The sequence below is a fragment of the Mustela nivalis genome (assembly GCF_964662115.1).
Source record: "Mustela nivalis genome assembly, chromosome: 4".
In the NCBI taxonomy this organism is placed as follows: domain Eukaryota; kingdom Metazoa; phylum Chordata; class Mammalia; order Carnivora; family Mustelidae; genus Mustela; species Mustela nivalis.
This window is the reverse complement of record NC_139023.1, coordinates 60,848,228-60,866,323: the sequence shown is the minus strand read 5'-3', so window position 1 is coordinate 60,866,323 and position 18,096 is coordinate 60,848,228. Positions and strand designations below refer to the sequence as shown.

At 43.2% G+C, this 18,096-nt stretch overlaps 1 protein-coding gene and 1 long non-coding RNA gene across 3 annotated transcripts in view; one reads left to right on the top strand and one right to left on the bottom strand.

Annotated features, from left to right (window-relative positions):
* Positions 1-18,096, bottom strand: part of CLNK (cytokine dependent hematopoietic cell linker) — a 166,199-nt gene that overhangs the window by 38,224 nt on the left and 109,879 nt on the right. Inside the window, exons 8-11 of the mRNA XM_082728519.1 lie at positions 15,929-15,974; positions 4,233-4,258; positions 4,012-4,031; positions 2,898-3,008 (exon numbers count right to left, since the gene is read on the bottom strand). Coding sequence (XP_082584645.1) covers positions 2,898-3,008; positions 4,012-4,031; positions 4,233-4,258; positions 15,929-15,974 — 203 coding nt within the window. The remainder of the gene's footprint in view (positions 1-2,897; positions 3,009-4,011; positions 4,032-4,232; positions 4,259-15,928; positions 15,975-18,096) is intronic.
* LOC309863569 overlaps positions 1-18,096 on the top strand; it is a 125,914-nt gene that overhangs the window by 56,492 nt on the left and 51,326 nt on the right. The window lies entirely within an intron of this gene.

The window sequence follows — 18,096 nt, the reverse complement described above, 5'->3', positions numbered from 1 at the left end:
CATGACACTCTGAAGGGGTTGATGGTGAAGAGACCCAGCAAGTTCTCATCACATCTAAAAGTGATTAAACAGATTTAGCTCTGGCTGCAGAAACTCAAGAGGATGCAGAATGCGAACTTGTAAAGACTCCAACACCATGGCATTGGCTGCATGATAGGTTGAAGTGATCCAGACTGCAGAGGAACTCATTTTCAGATCAAGGAGTATTATTTTAGACCCTGGAACCTGGAGCATATGTAGGAATGGCTGAAAGACCATCAAAGCTTTACTGACCGATTCCTGGAACCTGGCTCCCTCTGGGCCCTTAGCCCTGGCTGTGTATCAGATTGCCCCCAGGGGAGTGTTAAAAGATAGTGATGGCTGCTTCTCCCCTCTCTGAGTGATTAACACAGATCCTGGGGAATAGGACTTTTTAAAAAAAGCTTTCCTAATTATTTTAATGTAAAGCCAGAATGAGGAACATTGTAGTAGGATATAGAGTCTGAATTTCGAGAGAAAATAGGGTCATGGGTGCTTAATTCTGTCGGGTAGAGATGGAAAATGATGTTCAGGTGTTTTTCTTTCCTGTGCTCTGATACTCTCCTAGGCACTCTAGAGACATCACTGCCACTCTTATCACATGGGGACGATTACACTGTTCTCACCAACATGGAGACTCAGAAGTGTTTGAGAGATTTATGAGATCATGTAGCCAGAAGTGGCTCAGCTGGGATCCAAACCCAGTTCTGCTGGGTCCCAACAGCTGTGCTTTCTGGCATAAAGACACTGAAGGAAGAGAAGATCCTCTTTTTTCCTCCATACCGAACAACCTCATCTGCTCTGATGTTTTATTCATCCTGTGTTCTGCCGCTTTGCTCTCTGAGTTTTGACCAGTTCTGGATGTATTAGACTATTTGGTCAGTAGGGTCCGAAATGATACATTTCATGTTTCCAATGCTGATGACATCACTTCATGGGTTTGATGGTCTATTGTTGGCTGTTGTTGCCTCCCTGTCTCTCGTGCTTTGAAACTAGAAATCAAAATAGAGCAAATTTGGTTTCTTCTCATCTGGCTAGGACCCTCTGGAAATGGCAGAAGGAAATACAGATTTATTGAAGGTGTACTATGTGCCAGGCAGACCCTGGGCTGGAAACTATGCACACTGAAAGGAGTCAGTCCCCACTTTTTGGGTGGAACAGACTTGTATCCAGATAATTATATGGGGTGGGGGATGGGCAAAGGCACCAACAGGAACAGGCTCAAGGTCACAGCGACGACCTAGGCGGGCAGTGTTGAATGGTTGTCATGATTAGTCCTGTGTTACTCGCACATGAGCCCATAGGGTAGGTGGTAGGTATTACTGTCATCCTCACTTTACAGCCCAGGAAGATGTGGGCTGGGTGAAGATTAGTCATTTGCTCTAAAGCAGGTCCTCAACCTCTGCACTATGGACCTTGGAGGGTTTATTATCCTTTGTCACAGGGCTGGCCCATACACTGCAGGGTGTTTGGTGGCATATCTGACCTCTACCCACCAGATGCCAGGAGCATTCCCACCACCTGACCCGTCACAACAAAATATGTCTCTGGATACTGCCAATTTCCCCGAGGCCAGAGTCACCTCCAGCTGAGAACTGCTGTCCCCTCTCTTCCATTTCATAAGAAAGATCACCTGAATTTCAACCAGGGCAGCTGGAATTGACACCTGAGGGCTTGTGTCCCTTCCCACACTGCAAGGCCAGTGGAGAAACCAGCACACAAAGGGAAATGGCATCGGGCAGAGAATGAGGGCTACTCCTCCAGGGGGGAGGTGTGTTTGTGTGGGGCTGCAAAGGATGAACAGAGGAGGGGACATTGGCCAGAAAAATAAGGCGGAAATGGTATTTTAGGCTCATTGGCATTTGCCATCAGAACCAGTGCTGACTGGGTTCTCCACAGAATCTCAAAATGTGCCTGATATTTTGAGTTTCTGTTATCTACAAAAAATGCTGACTAAGTGATGCCTCGTGCTCCAACTTGCTGATTCAAGCTTGCAGTAGGAAAGCATCATTCATTCCATGCAGGAACGAGAGAGAAATGTTCATCTCTGTTCTGACTTCTAAAGTGAGGAAATTTTGCAAATCCAAACTCTCTTGGGCAAAGAAAAGCTCCTATGCTCCTTTGTTACATTTTGCGATTGTTGCTGGCTGCCTAATGCTCCACACATTTGGAAGTAGGACTCTGTCGTCAGCTTAATGCCAGAGACTTGGCTTTTTAATTATTTGTCAAAATGGCAATAACGTTTCTGACAAACGTGTTTTCCCGTGAGGTAATATTCCCACAGCTGGGGTGGGTGGTGAGAAGCTGAGGGGCAGTACTGGTCTGCACATAGCCTGAATGCCCTTTCAGTTTTTACATAACAAGTCCTGATTCCTTTCTGGCACTTAACATCTTCTTCAGTAACAATTCAGGTCTCAAGCGAGCCTTTGTTTCAATAACTCATTTTATTACAAAGAAGATGTGTTATCTTTCTTTCTTTAACGAGTTTTATTTATGTATTTGACAAAGAGAGAGAGAGAGAATGAGAGAGAGAGCGCGCAAGTGCATGCACAAGCAGGGGGCGCAGTAGGTAGAGGAAGAGGGAGAGGCAGGCTCTCTCTCCACTGAGCAGGGAGCCTGATGCTGGACTCCATCCCAGGACCCTGAGATCATGACCTGAACTGAAAGCAGATTCCCAACCAATTGAGTCACCCAGGTGCCCCAAGAAGGTATACTTACTGTTAAAGAATCAAAGAGCAGTTTTCTAAGAGTATTTTCCCTCCAGGCATCATTGGCTCCTCCCAACACAGGAGGGAGCCTGTTTTTCCAAGTTCTGCTCACCCTCCAGATCCCACCGGCCTCCCTGGACATTTCACCAGCAACAACACCAAACCTGTCACCTGGGTCCTTTCTGGACGTTGGGGAGGCTGAGCCCCTGAGGGAGGGACGACCAGCTGCATTCCGGCTGTGGGGGCAAGGGCTGGTACTTCTTTGGAAGAGTGGCAAGTGGCCTGTGGGAAGAGTTGCAGTGAGAGTCTGAGAAGGTTTGCTGGGCAGGAGTCTGCTCAGCCAACCCTGCCCTCCGTGTCCCCAGCTTTGGGTGGGGAGTCCATTTTGGGGTACTGGCTGCTTGACAGAGCAATCTGATCCTTTTTAGGTAGCCGCAATGATCAGAGTATGGTAGTCATTCTCCTAATGAGCTTAGAGCTCCCTTCCTGCAACATGCTCTTTGGTCTCGTTCTCTTTTCCAGAAGGGGTGATGCCATTTTCTTCAGGGCATCATAGAGTTCCCAATATGCCACCTGTCTGAGACTGAGAAAGACACGAGCTCTTTAAGTGCCCCCCCCCCCCGAATTAGGAACATGTTTGAGAGTCAGTGAATGTCTCACACACCCTTTTATTTTGACATTCCGTCATTTATAAAGACTCTCGGGCACTATTGGTGGAGGCTGGGGATGCAGAGAGCAAAGACATAGTCCATGCTCAAGACACTTCCCTTCAGGGTGGCAGAGAGAGAAACCATGAGAGGTGACCAGCAAGGGTATTTCGCTCTGTGACAGAGGTCCTCTCGGGGCCCCGAGTGGGACAGCAGTGACCGACTCACCAGGAGCCTGTGAAGTCAAGGCTGTGACTCTTGCCTTCATGCATATGTATAATAGAATAACAGTAGTATTTCTATATATACTAGATAGAAAAATCTAAATATAAATACAGGCCTATCCCTTGCCAGAAATACTGAAGGCAATTCATAGGGCTGGCGATGTCTGGGGGTTTCTGTACTAAATGGAGGGAAGAAATGGGAGAGGATGGGAAGGATGCAGGGCACACATCATGGACTGATGAGTGAAGGTACGTCGAGTGGCTGCTTGTTCGACCTTGTTCACTGGTCAACTTATCTTAGTTTCTCCACATCAACGGTTCGTGTTTTTCTTTTTTTAAATTTTTTTAAATTTAATTCTGGAACTAATCAGTTAAGTGTGTAGCAAAGTACAATTTCTATTTTAGGTGTCTTACCGAGGAGGTGGTAAAGGAGTCTGCAGAAGGAAGAGAATCAGAAATTAGATTTATTGTTCTCTGAGCAGAAATAATGGTTAACAATTTGGGGGTTTACAAATAGAAATGACAAATCCAACCAAACATCTGGGATGCATTTTTCAAGTGCTAAGTCTTTACATTGTCCACATCCCTCTAAAATAAAGAGTGGGTGACAAACACATTTTAATGATTTCTCTTACCTTGTTTCTCTTTGTGGGTCTGTCTCCTGAAACATAAGAGGGAGAGCAGTGAGTGTATGGAAAATGTCATCAAGCTAGTTTTGCATATGTTTGAATGGAAATCATTTCCATTTGAATAATCTTGATGATAATGTCAAGTAAGTTTTGTGGAGATCTTATTAGGTACCCAGGACCTAATGATTCTAGTTAAGTGCTTTCATTTGATCCTGGCCTTTGTTCTGGAACTGACAACTGAGGTATGGGGAAGTTACCCTCCAGTCACCTGGAAAATGGTAGAAAGAAGACTTGAGTGCATGCTGTACGGCTCTCAAGGTGCAGCCCTTGACTACTAATTCGTGATTAGAATTAAAATCTTTATATATCTCTACTGTTATATCATTGCTTCACATTTGTGCCAAACACGCTTCACTGGACATTTCTGAGCAAAGGAAAATAGCATCACAGAATTTTCCAGATGGAAGGCTTTTCTAAGACTCCCAAATCCAACTTTTATTTTAGACCAAAGTAAGGACAAACTAGGTAGGACAATTGCTTAAGACCACCCAACCCTAGAAAAGCCTGAATGAAAGTCAGGCATTTCCTGAATCTCAGGTAGTTTTATTTCCACAGTTGGATTCAACTCAAAGACAGTTAATGGGCTTCTACTCTGAGCTAAGCATGGACTAGGTAGCTGGATACAAAGACAGCACAGCCTTCCCCTCAAGGTGCTTATGTTTGTTCGGTTTTCAGGCCAAGGTCTGGGATCTGGGGACGCAGTGAGGAGGGTGAGACACTGTCCTTGTTGCCATAGGGCTTGTACCTAAAGAGTGCAGACTGAAAACACTATTAAATCTCTGAGAATTTCAGAAAGAAGGCCGTGGTATTAAAGGGACACATGGAAGATTTAAGTTAGTCTGGGGGGTTCAGAAAAAGCAAAGAAAGCAAAGTTGAGAAAGCAAAGGTCACTGATCCGTAAGAGTGGATGTGGTGTCTTAAATGGTGTTTTATATGGCTGTGGGAGGAGCCAATGGGAAAATATGGCTCCTGTCAGAGGTGAGTTCACCCTGGGCTGATTACTGGCCTCCATGAGCTTCATTTCCTTGTGTGTGGAGCAACGAGACCACACTGACTCAGTGGTTTTTAACCATGCTCTGACAGGCGCCCTGGGCTCCCCTGGGGGCTCGTAAGGAGCAGGAGGGCTAGAGGACTTGTGTCTGTCTCGTTGTCCCTTGTCACAGGAGGCTTCATTCCATCTGCTTCCAGATTTCTTTTGGGGAAAATTCCAGCCGGCCCAGAACAACACAACACAACAAACACTTGTTTGGATGATTTCAAGGGCTCTTCCGGGTCTAAAATAATTACTTGAGTGAGCAAAATTATCATTCTCCGTCTTTTGTTTTTGGAAAACACTTTTTAAATAGATAGACTGGATTTCTCTGCATACATTCAAACACTGATGGCAAACAGGAATTGTAGACGTTCTTGGCACTGTAAAAACAAAATAGGATCTGGGATGGCTTTCAACAACAGCAGCAGCAATCTAGTTAATGGGAGATCTTTGGCTATTTCCATGGTATTTCCAAAAAGCTTAGACCACATGATGCCTTCCTAAGGCACCACGTCAGAAGACCTAAGATTAACTTCGTCTCACTTTGTTGTGCGTTGGGCTCACCCTCACAGCTCCCCGACGGACTGTGTCACTGCTTACACTGGTGACTTTCCCTGTGAAGCTAGATGTCGGCTTTCTAAGAGGCCTCTCTTCATGGCTACCACTGTATCTATGGGGGATCAATTCAATCTACTGGAAAGAAATTCAATAAAGAGACTGAGTATCTGGGATTCAGTAGGAACATTTCATTTATCGTTTCAGAGATATCTATCCCATTGCTTCCGTGACTGAACTCAGGAAAAGACATCTATCCTCCTTTTATTCATGGATTTATTATTGAGCATGTAGTGTATGTCACGCATGGATTCATTTGTAATATATTTATTGGTGCGGGTGCTGGGCAATATAATACCCAAACAAAAGTTGCTGTTCCCAGGTAACTTACATTTCAGTGGCAGGACATAGAAAACAAATAAAAGTGTATGATGACAAGGACAGGTGATGACAAGTGCTCCAAAGAATAGTGAGACAGAGTGAGGGAGAAAGCCAGGCCATAGGGAGAGCAGGCGCATGAAGAGTTCTTCATCTGTCACACAAGAGAGATGGGGAACAGGGGCACTATTTTTTAGGCAGATCCCAGAAAGCCTCTCTGTTTAGGTGATGAGAACAGAGTCCCAGGGAACATGAGGGAGCCCATCATATGACTGTGTGGACAGGAGTTTCCTGACAGAGGGAAGAGCAAGTGCAAAGGCCCTGAGGTGAGATGAACAAGAGGGAGGTACTGCTTGAGTAGTGGTTGCAGAGGTAGGGGAGTGCCCAGATCGCCTGCCATCTTGTAGGCTGTGATAAGAGCTTTGTCTTAAACATGGTGTATCTTTTGGATACACTGTTCACACATCCTGTGTCTTCATTATAAAATGACATTTTCTCTGGCATCTGTTACCTCCCCCTCTACTTAAAAAATTTTGTATCTGGCATCATTGTCAACAGTAGCGGAGATTTCAGCTATATCAAATATGTCTATTAGTAGTCATTTTTGCTGTCGAGCTTCACTTGTTTGTTGTTCAGGTAATTGAAATCCTACAAACTAGTGGGTAAGAGTGAATTTTAAGAATCCTACAAGCGAGAAAACCGGATCAAATAGGCAAAGTAGCATGTCATGCTGTGCTAATTTGTAAAATCCAATCAGCTTTGTTTGGGGGGGGGGTTATTTAATAAAGTACTAATGTTTGGGATAATGGAAGAAGATGAGATACAGAGCAACATTTCCGGAGTTTGAAACTTGATTCTGCTACTTACTATGGGCAGGATCATAGCAGGTGCTCAATAAATATTTATGAAATAAGCAAACGGGTTGAGGGAACGGCTGTTTTCTCATCTGGAAGAGTGAGAAATGGTTACTCACACTTCACTGGAATTTGTGGGTGGAATACATGGATGACTACCCTTCAAGTACATGGCTTGTAATGCACACCCGGTTATTAGCATTATTGTCTAATGGAAAACTAGAAGGGGAATGACAATCTACTCTCCTTGTGAAGTACACACAAATATCCTCAAATGCTAGGAGAAGTTCCCTCTCTGTCACATAAGAAGACCCAAACGTTTGTTCTCTGGGGTCCTTCCCTTCTTGAAATTCAATCAAGTGGGTTTCACGAGGAGGAGGCTGGCATGCTCGCCATCTGGTGGCCATCTGTGTAATTAGCACCATCTGCCCACACAGTGTCCTCATTTGCTCTTCGTTCTGCACCAGGACTGATTTCACTTCCGCTGCAAAATTTATTGCTGCTTCGGAGGTCCTGTGGTGAGGGGAGCACAGCATGGCTGTAGAATCTGATGGTTAGGGTTGGACTGTTACCTCCACGACTTACTAGGGAGAAATCACAAAGAAATTGTCAACCTTCCTGGGATGTTAAAACAAAGCATCCCGGAGAAGAAAGTATCACAAGACCCACTTGTGGCTGTAAGTTGGAGCAGCTGGTCCAGCGTACGAAGCTTGCTGTTGAGCTTTAGGAATTTTGCAATGCGGTTGTTAAACACAGCCATTATCAAAAAATAAATTATTTCAGGCACACTTTTGTTATATCAGAGACTGCCAAACTGTCTTCCAAGTGGCTGTGCTGTTTTGCGTTCCCACCGGCAGTGCATGAGAGTTCCTGTTGCTCCACATCTTTGCATTTGGTGTTGTCACTGTTCTGGATTTTGGCCATTCTTCAAGGTGTGTAGTGGCATCTCATTATTGTTTTAATCTGTACTCCCTTGATGATGTGTGATGTGGAACATCTTTCCATATGCGTATTTGCCATCTGTATATCTACTTTGGTGATGTGTCTATTGAGGTCTTTGGCCCACTTTTTAATTGGACTGTTGGTTTTTTAATTGTTGGGTTTTATGCACGCTCTGCCTATTTTGGACAACAGTCCTTTATCAGATGTGTCTTTGGCAGATGTTCTCTACAGGTAACTTGACTTGTCTTCTTATTCTGCTCACATTGTCTTTCCCAGAGCAGAACTTTGTAATTTTCAGGAAGTGCAACACATCAATGATTTCTTTCATGGATTGTGCCTTTGGTGTTGGTTTGGAAAGGCATCACCACACCCAAGGTCATCAAGGTTTTCTCCTGTGTTATCTTCTAGGAGCTTTATAGTTTTGATTTTTAATTTAGGTCTCTGATCATTTTGAGTAAGTTTTTGTAAAGGGTGTAAGGTCTGTGTTTAGGTTTTTTTCTTTTTCTTTCTTTCTTTTAAGAGGATGTCCTGTTGTTCCAGCAATATTTGTTGGAAACACAATCTTTGTTCCGTTGGATTGCCTCTGCTGCCTTATCAGATATAAGCTGACTATATGTGGGTCTATATCTGGGCTCTCCATTCTGCTCTACTGATGCATTTGTCTGCTGCTTCACCAATATTGCACTGTCCTGATTACTGGACCTTTGCAGTACGTCTGGAAGTAGGATAGTGTCAGCTCTCCAAATCTGTTCTCATACTTTTTTCCCTCAGAGATCTGTTTCCAGACATTTACCATGGCTTGTGATTTGGTGCTGGTGGCTACCACTAGTGAGCTGAGTGACTTAACACAGATTGTTTGTCCTCTCAGGGGTTCAGCGGGATATGTGGGATCCAAGAATGTGTTTCTTGATAGAAGGGGCAATGAACAACAGAATGGCAACAAATGGGGTCTTTGAAGTCATTCACATGGGATTCTAATCCCTCCTCTGTCACTTACTGAGTGACCATGGGAAAATTAGGGAAACACTCTGGGCTTTGGTTTCTGTGTCTGTAGAATGCATATTATGAGGCATAGTTCCTTGGATGTGGTTAGAATTAAATAAAATAATACTTGTTTTTCACTTAGCTGCCATTTGATTTGTGTTCAATATATGCCATACCCTTTATCTATGAAATATGATCATGAAGATCATTACTTCGGAAATAGACCATCAGTGTAATGTTCTGTAATTAGAGAAATAAACTTTGGACAAAAATGGATAAAATCTGGGTTGAGTTATAGTATTTATCATGTCTAATGGTTTTAGGATATATGGACAGGGACCTTTAAGACTGCATGTCCTGATGATTAATTATGGAAGAGCCTAACGAAGCAACTTATGATCCACGTGGGTAATGTAGATTTGACAAGGCCTTTTTGAGGAATGTCTCCAAGTCTGTTGAAGCATTCAGAAATTAATTCCAACAATAAATTGCTGACACCATTGTTTGGGTGGGGCAGGGAGAGAGGAAGTTAGGCAAAGCCATGAATTTGAGAGGGACACACCCTCTTAAGCAACTGCTCCAGTCAGGTGAGACAGTACAGTGGCAGGAGCGTGTACATCAACACACACTTGACCATGTAATTGACAGCTGTGTGTTGGGTTTAGTGATGGATGTAGTGCAGAAGCTCCTACCTCAAACAAGCCTGGGGAAGCTCTTCTTGCTTGACCTGGTGTTTCAGGGAATGAGGGTGGGAGGGCAGGCAGGGCACGTGAAGGATTAAGACTTCAGGGCTGACATGGCCAGTGGGGTGGTTGGGTTTGTGTGTCTGAACAATACCCAGAGATTCACAAAAGCTAGAGACCGTTGTGTTCTGCTGTCTTTCTGCAGATGGGATATTAAGGCCCAGTGAGGGAATATCATTTGCCTAGATTTAGAGGCAGAGAAAGAAATGGGACCAGAAGCAAGCAATGCGGGCCTCTTGACTTGCTCCTCCACGGCCCCCACCTCGTGCAGGTGCATGACCCCCACTAGGGGGTCCCGGGTTCATCACTAGGTGGTCTGGTGACATCTGGCAATGCTTATTGAATACACTATTAAAATGGGCTAAATTTTAGACTTAATTGAATAAATATTAATTAAATAAATAAGCAATGTGTAGCACATGCTCTGTGTTGTGCTATAAGTAGCACAATGCTCTGTGTTTGCTATAGGGAAAACAATGTTGAATAATTGTTGATCCTTGTGATTGAGGAGGCTAACTCGTTTTTCATATTCATCTACAAGATTTATTTTGTACCCTGAACACCAGACTGGATAGAGCATGAATGGTTTTAGCTTAGAGCCTCAGGAAGACTCTCTTAGAGTCTTAGAGAGAGAGTCAGGGAGAAAGGCAAGGGTCAGAGGGAGCCCAGAACCCTGTGAATCTGGTCAGTTCAGCAGGCTTCTGTGGAGGGTCCACGGTGAGTCAGTGATGGTGCTATAGGTTTTCACTTGTCCTTACCTTTAAAAAGACATATATTGTATGATGTAGCTGGTATCTCCCCCACTTTAGAGATGTGGAGACTAATGTGGAGAGGTTAAGATCCTTGGAGTTTTCTTATTTGGAAAGCAGTAGTGCTGGGATGTGAACCCCGGGCTCCGTGTCCCCAGGTCTCACATTCATGCAACCATATTCTAGCTACTTCTAAGCATCAGAAACCATGTTTAACTTCCCGGAAGGTCATTGTCTCCCACCTCAGACCAATGCCCCTTGCTCTGTGAAACCTTCCTGAGAGACACAGTTCTTCCCCCAGGCAGAATTAAGTATGCACTCTGTTGAGTTCCCAGAATACTTAGAGTTGCCTGGACCAGAGTGCGGGCTCTTCATGGTCTAAGGTCTTATGTTATTCAATTCCTGGAACAAGTAATTTTAAACAAAGTGCCCTGTTACCCTAGCAGTTATCACACAGTGTGCTAACTCCCTTGTTTTTAATTCCTTATTTGTGGCTACTTTACATTTCTCTTTCAGAAAACCGTATGTGTTAAAACGAGCAGTTATCAGATGCCCTTCCTTTTCTCTGAGCCTTATTCTTTCCTGTGTCTGTGATGGAGAGGCAAATGCTTTCCTGTAGTCCTGTTACTGAGGTATTTTTATAAAATTTATACCAGTTATAATAAATTTATGACATCAACTTTGAACGGAATCTTGTATCAATGCCTCTGTTGCTTTTGAAAGATTTTTTTTTTAAAGATTTATTTATTTGTCAGAGACAGAGAACACAAGCAGGCAGAGGCAGAGGGAGAAGCAGGCTCCCCACTGAGCAAGGAGCACAATGCGGCACTCGATCCCAGGATCCTGGGATCATGACCTGAGCCAAAGTAAGCTGCTTAACCAACTGAGCCACTCAGGCATCCCTGCTTCTGTTGCTTTTAAGCTATATCTGAGATTTTGTTGTGTCTGAAATAAATTTAAATCTAAAATTATAGGATAATAATCTTAAATTTATTTCTGATAACCTCTGTGACCCAAGGCTTGTTATTTTTGTTTAAGATATAATTCAAAGAACGCTGGAGTCCATAATTTTTGCGACGTTTTTTGTTGCCATATTCTGGCACTAGGGGGCAGTACCGTCCATCAATTCCTGTCCAGCGCGAAACCTTGAGCGTTTGGATGCGTGGGATAACAGGGAACAGGAGGGGGAGTTTGCGGAATGGATTTTAGGTACTAGCAAATACAGCAAAACTCTAGAAACATTGCCATCGTTGACAAAACCCTGGGTTCTGGTCTAGGCTCTGGTCTCTGTGACCTTGAACTAGCCACTTCTTTTGCTAGATTTCCTTGCATAAAATGAGGGAGTTAAACCAGATTAACTCAAACTCATCTCTGATTCTAATTTTGTTGGCATCGAAATTCCTCTAAAAGCAAACGAGAAGAAAGGTCTTTTGATGGTATTATGTGGAATTCTATTTTGCTTCTTTTCAACCAAGCTCATGTTTCTGGATGTACATGTTCAGTCACCTGTGCATAATTCTCTTTCTTTTCTTGGATAGTATATTGTATTTCGTTATAAATTCATTCTTGCATATGGTATGCTTGTCACCTCAGAGAAAATTGGTTCACAGTCTGTGCTTGGTTCACATCTGAGGCCAAGAGAAATTCGTCTTAACGTCCTTTATTCTCAGCATTAAGCAGCTAAGCTGCCCTATATTTGAACATTACAGCTATCCTTCTCTGAAAAGAGGACAGTTTTTTTGGATTTGTGGTGAGTGCTAATGGCTCATCACAAACAAGCTGTACTACTATTTATATAAATACTTTGCCCCCAAATAAACTTTCACCCATTCTTAGAATTAAAAAAAAACCCAAGTTTCAGGGAAGATAAGATCTTGAAATCTGACAGTTTCCAGATAATGTCAGAATACGATCGCAAGAAAAATGACATGAAGTGTACATTAACATAAATCTATAACTGCTCAACTTGATGAAAAACATCACCATAAAATTCTGTCATTGCTGAACTACCCGATATGTTTTTTTCCATGACATTTTGTGAGAATGAATAAATTATCTGAGAATGTGTTTCCATCAAAAATACAGAATTTTGTAATAAACACATAAATCATTCAAGCATTCTCCAGCAAGATGCCTGGTCCTAAAAATGGGGGTATTCATATTAATTTCACTCCTTTGAGCTTCCTTCTCTCTGCAGTTCCTTAGCGCTCTGAGGGGTGATGGAGAACCATCAATTAGGGAAATGTGGGAAGAGAGGAGGTAAAGAGAGTAACTCTTACTGCAGAAGTTTCTCAGGCAACCTCCCCTTACTCCCTACAAGCCTCAGTTCTGGGAACTCTGCTTTCACTGATATCCTGTATGCAGTCTAGTGGGGGGCTCCTTTTCAAAAACAGTCATGTACTTGCAGCCATGGTCCCCGTACACCAGCCTACCTTCACTGCAAGATTGACAGCACTGACATAACTCTGAAAGAAATGTCCTTGTTATGCTTTCTTAGAAATTAGTTTGCTTTTCCACTACGGGCAATTAATATCACATTAAGAAGCATGACCTCCTGTTTGCTTAGGCTACCAGAAAGCTGAGGAGGCGAGCCAGTAGTTTAAATTTAATAGAGTGTAGGGATGTGTACTTGAGGGTCCTGAATTTGATCTTTGTCTTCATGTTATAGTCGACCTAGATTCACTCTAGGATTTTATTTTTATTTTCTTCCATTTTACTATGTAAGTTTTTGTTAACCACCCCAGGAGCTTTGTGAGTTCAGGTAAAGCATAGATAAATATATGCATGGATAGTTGTGATACTGTGATTTATAATAAGAAATATATATTTGATCCTCATCTCTAGGATGCTGGCACAGAGCTCATAAATCACTTGGATTTTCCTAAGTGATGAAAACCATAAAGGTGTCTTCTTATGTTAAAGAGGTGACTTTTGGACTGCATCTGAGAATGGTTTTGGGAGGATGGGGAGAGCCCACCATATGACTAGAGAATTGGAACTTTCTCTACCTCCCACACTTCTCCCAGGGAGGGAAGAGAAGCTTGAGACTGAATTCATTTGCCAATGCTCAGTGATTTAACCAATTATGCCAAAGTAATGAAGTCACCATAAAAACTGGAAAGGTTGGGGTTCATAGAGCTTTTGGGTTGGAGATAAAGGAAGTATGGGAGTGCCACACCCTTTCCCACATACCTTATCCTGTGCATTTCTTCTGTTTGGCTCTTCCTGACTTACATCCTTTCATAATAAACTGTAATCTAATGAGTAATAGGTTGCTTTGAGTTCTGTGACCTCTCTAGAAAATTAGTGGGACCTAAGAAAGGGGTGTCAGTGGGACCTCCAATCCATCACCTCTCTGTCAGAAACACAAGTGACAATCTGGACTTGTGACTGGCATCTGAAGTGGGGACAGGCTTGTGGACTGAGCCCTCAGCTTGTGTAATCTGATGCTACCTCTGAGTGGATAGTATCAGGATTGGGTTGAGTTGTAGACACACAGCTTGTGCCTGAGGACAGCTTGGAGGTGTGGGGGGAAGTGCTTCTCCAACATACATATTGGAATGGGGATTAGAAACATCTTAATAGACCAACAGACATGTCGATAATGTAGAATAATGGCCAAAGAAGCTTCTTCAATCAAAGAAGTGAAGTTGGATGTCTATGGTGAACTATAAAAAAGGAAGGAATTGTGAGGTCCATTTTGTCTTCTCTCTCTCCAGGACTCATTTCTCAACACGTGTCTGTGAAGTTTCTAGGATGATGTGGAACATTCGTGTATCAAACGATTATGCTGTCATCTGGGATCGCTCTGTGTTTCAGGTCCCTTTCTCTGTCAAGAGGTCTGAAAATACTTTGTCTACATAATTCACGTTGAGTTATGTGAGTTCTCATAAAATACATGAGTTCATGGGGAAGAGCTCTGAATCAAGTACTGTATACATTGAAGGTACTGACATTTTAAGGACTAAAGAGGCGCCGATTTGGAAGCTCCTATTTTGAGGGAGGTTTAAGGGTGGTATGGGAGGAAGACAGATGGGGGAGGAGGAAGGTCTGAGAATAGCTATAATTTCCTGCCTCGGTGAATGCTCCTGAATTGAGTAATCATAAAAACCCTGCCCATTCCACACTTCAAAGAGGAGGAAAGTAAGACCCAGAAAGGTTAGGTGACTCACTTAAGGTCACACAGCCAGGAAAGGGGAAGCGCCTATGTTTTGGCTACTCTGGTTGCTCCTTTCACCATGCTTCCTGTTGTGAGGATCTCCTCTGTGACCCTGGATTCTCCTGCATCCTCTACCATCTCCATCTGCCTCTGCTCCACTCCACTCTCCACCCCTGAGGACCAACCATCATGGACCACATATTGACCGCCCTGCCGTCTGGTTTCTGGTTGGGTCATTGCAAAGTCCTTGTAGGAATTCAGAGGCAGGTTAGAGAGGAAAGTTGGTGGGCATGTGTTCCTTTGGCTTCCCCTCCATGGGGCTCAGTGGGGCTGGTGGTGTCCCTCCTATCAAGGTGGTGTGCATCTGGTTTTCTGTAACTGTCCCCTCATTCCTTTGGACTGGGGGTGGTGACAATGCCACTGCTGTTAGCCCCAGTTCCCACATCAGCCATATACCCCACACAGCTCAGTAAATTGTTCCTTTGTAAATAAGTTTCCTTAAGTCATCCTAATTTGTGTTTGCCATCTGTCTCCTATTAGGATCCTAGCTGTTACACCTTCCCATGAAAGAAAATACGATGTTAATAATAGGTTATAGAAGATAGCATTGAACCCATAAAGGATAAATTTGATATGTTTCAAGTACTGGGAAGTGTAAATCATTGCCATCTTTTCCATTTGGACATTGTGAGAGAAGATGGAGCATGGGGGAGATGATAAGAGGAGCTATAATGTGTATGATCCAATTAAATTTCTTTGGCTGTCCTCCATGTGTGCTTCCAGCACTACTGAAATTGATTATTTCCTTTCAGCTTCCTACCTGTATCTTCATCTCCAAATTGAGTTGCTTTGCCTAAAGCTTTCAAAATCTGTTTTCATATGAATTAATCAACGTTTTAAAATTAGATTTCTATCTTGTGATTTTACTGGGGATATGCTTGGAGAAATAACTTAGTTATATATTTAATGCAACCCATATGTTTCAAAGCAATTCCTTTCTGAAATTGCATAGCCATGGAATATGAATTTTCACTATCAATTTCTTCATCAATAAGGTAAGGTGGTAAAAAGGCATAAGATGTGTAAGAGCCTTTCCAAAAGTAGTTATTTCATGAAGGACAGTCCAATAAATCATCTTGATTAAGATAACCTGTGACCACCAACAAAGATAACCTGTGACCACCAACAGATTTCTTGGAAGCAAAGACATATCCTTATGTTTCAAACTTTGTGACTTGACTTTACCTTTAACATGTTGGCTTCTGGAATCCTTGGAAACGGGTTTGCCCACCTGTGGAAGACAACGTGGCACCATTATCTCTTCAGTTGTGACTATGATACCATCAAATGTGTTGCCACTCTGTAGGGTTACTCCCCAGGGTCAGGACATAAGTCCCTCGACGCATCATTCTTAGAGAATCACCATATGTATATAGTTGGCAGTCAGTTAACAAATGTAAAAAAAACCTAAATGTGCGAACCACCGTGCCAACGACCACTGTAGTGGCCTTGGATGGTATTTGGCATAAAAATGCTTGTGTTTGAGAATGCGGTGGTGTCCCTCCTCTCAAAGTGGTGTGGTTCTGGTTTTCTGTAACTGTCCCCTCATTCCTTTGGGCTGGGGGTGGCGACAACACCACTGCTTAATCTTCTGAGCCTCAATTTCCTCATTTGTGAAATTATGGTAACAAAAGTACTGATACATCATGAGGATGGGGTGATTACATGAGACATACCATGCAAGGTGCCTAAAACAGGGAATGGCACCAACAAAGCTTAAGAGTTATTAGCTATTGTTATTAATATTATTAAAGGCACTGGTCAACTATTAGGGGCTCTACAATTGCTAGGCAAGAGGGTGGAGAAGAAAATGAAGATATCATAATGATACCCAGTGTTTTTGAAAGTCTCTAAGCCTAGGTCAGCAGTGGGGTCTAGGTTGGTTAATTTTATGTGTCAAGTTGACAGGGCCACAGAATTTCCAGATAATTGATTAAACATTTCTGGGTGTGTCTGTGAAGGTGTTTCCAGATGAGATTGGCATTTGAGTCGGTAGACTGAGTAAGGCAGATGGCCCTCCCCAGTGTGGGTGGGCATCAATTAATCTTTTGGGGATGAATAGAATAAGAAAGGCAAAGGAAAGACGAATTTTGTCTCTGTACTTGAGTGTTGAGCTGCAATATTGGTCTCCTGCCCTCTACTGAAATTTACATCATTGATTCTCTTGGTTCTCAGGCCTTTTGGACTCAGACTAGAACTTACACCACTGGCTTTCCTGGAGCTCCAGCTTTCAGAGGGTAGATCAAGGAATGGGGCCCACATAATCACTTTTATGTCTCTGTCTCTGTGTCTCTTTGTATCTCTGTATCTCTCTGTCATCTATCTCCTATATTTCTAGAGAACGCTGAAAGTACATTACTCTCCATTGGCATCAAGTTGAGGTAGACAAGATGGATGGCAGGAGGGAGAAGGATAATTGAATAGCCTGTTACTTATTACCCTATGATGTTCAATGTCTCGTTCTTTTCCTCTGTGGAGTATGGGACCACTGTACTTGCCTGGAAGGTGTGTGGGCCTTTTCTGGTCCATTAATCTAATAAGAGTTGAACGTCCTTTGGATGTTGTTGTCACTATGGCCTCCTTCATGACTTCCAGTTCCTTAAGTGTACTCTGTGGAGGTTGGGGTGCTGGATAGGTTTTTCAGTGTTCTGTTGTACCTTCAACTTTCAGCTTTCCCTGTGAGCCTGCCTTACAGATGGGGTCTCTCAAGGCTTATGTTCACTTCTCACCACAACCCTGATTATAGAAGCAGTAGAATTTCTCTCTTGTCTCTATCTCAGGTGGACCTGGTGTGCTTAGGATCTTAGGGATGGGGGTTCCTCAGCATTTCCACACTTTTCCCCTTTGGTAGCCAAATTAATTTGGTGCCTTTGGACATTTGGATCCATTTGGTCCTTTTGTGTAAAAGAACTTCTTTGCCCTACACCTTCCCAAGGAGTAAGTGCCCTCTGATGGTGTTAGTATAGGATTCCAGGGCTGAGAATATTTTCTGCCCTTCCCAAGGGGGCTCCTTCCATTTTCTGTCTGATAACTACTTATCCGTGCCCACTATAAGCCTGCATCATTGCTGGAATATGAGGGAAAAAAAGGAATAAGAGCTTGGATTCTAAAGGACTCAGAGCTCAGAGACACAGAGGTCTGAGCTCACAACACCTTATAGCACATTTTAACACAGATTTCTCAACCTCAGCACCATTGAAAGTTGGGGCTGGACAATTCCTTGCTGTGGAGGCTGCCCTGAGCATTATAGTACTCTTAGCAATGTCCCTGTTCTTCACCAGTAGATGTCAGTAGCACTCCCCAGCTGGTCCTGACAACCAGCCTGTCTTTGGACATTGCCAGCTGTCCCCTAG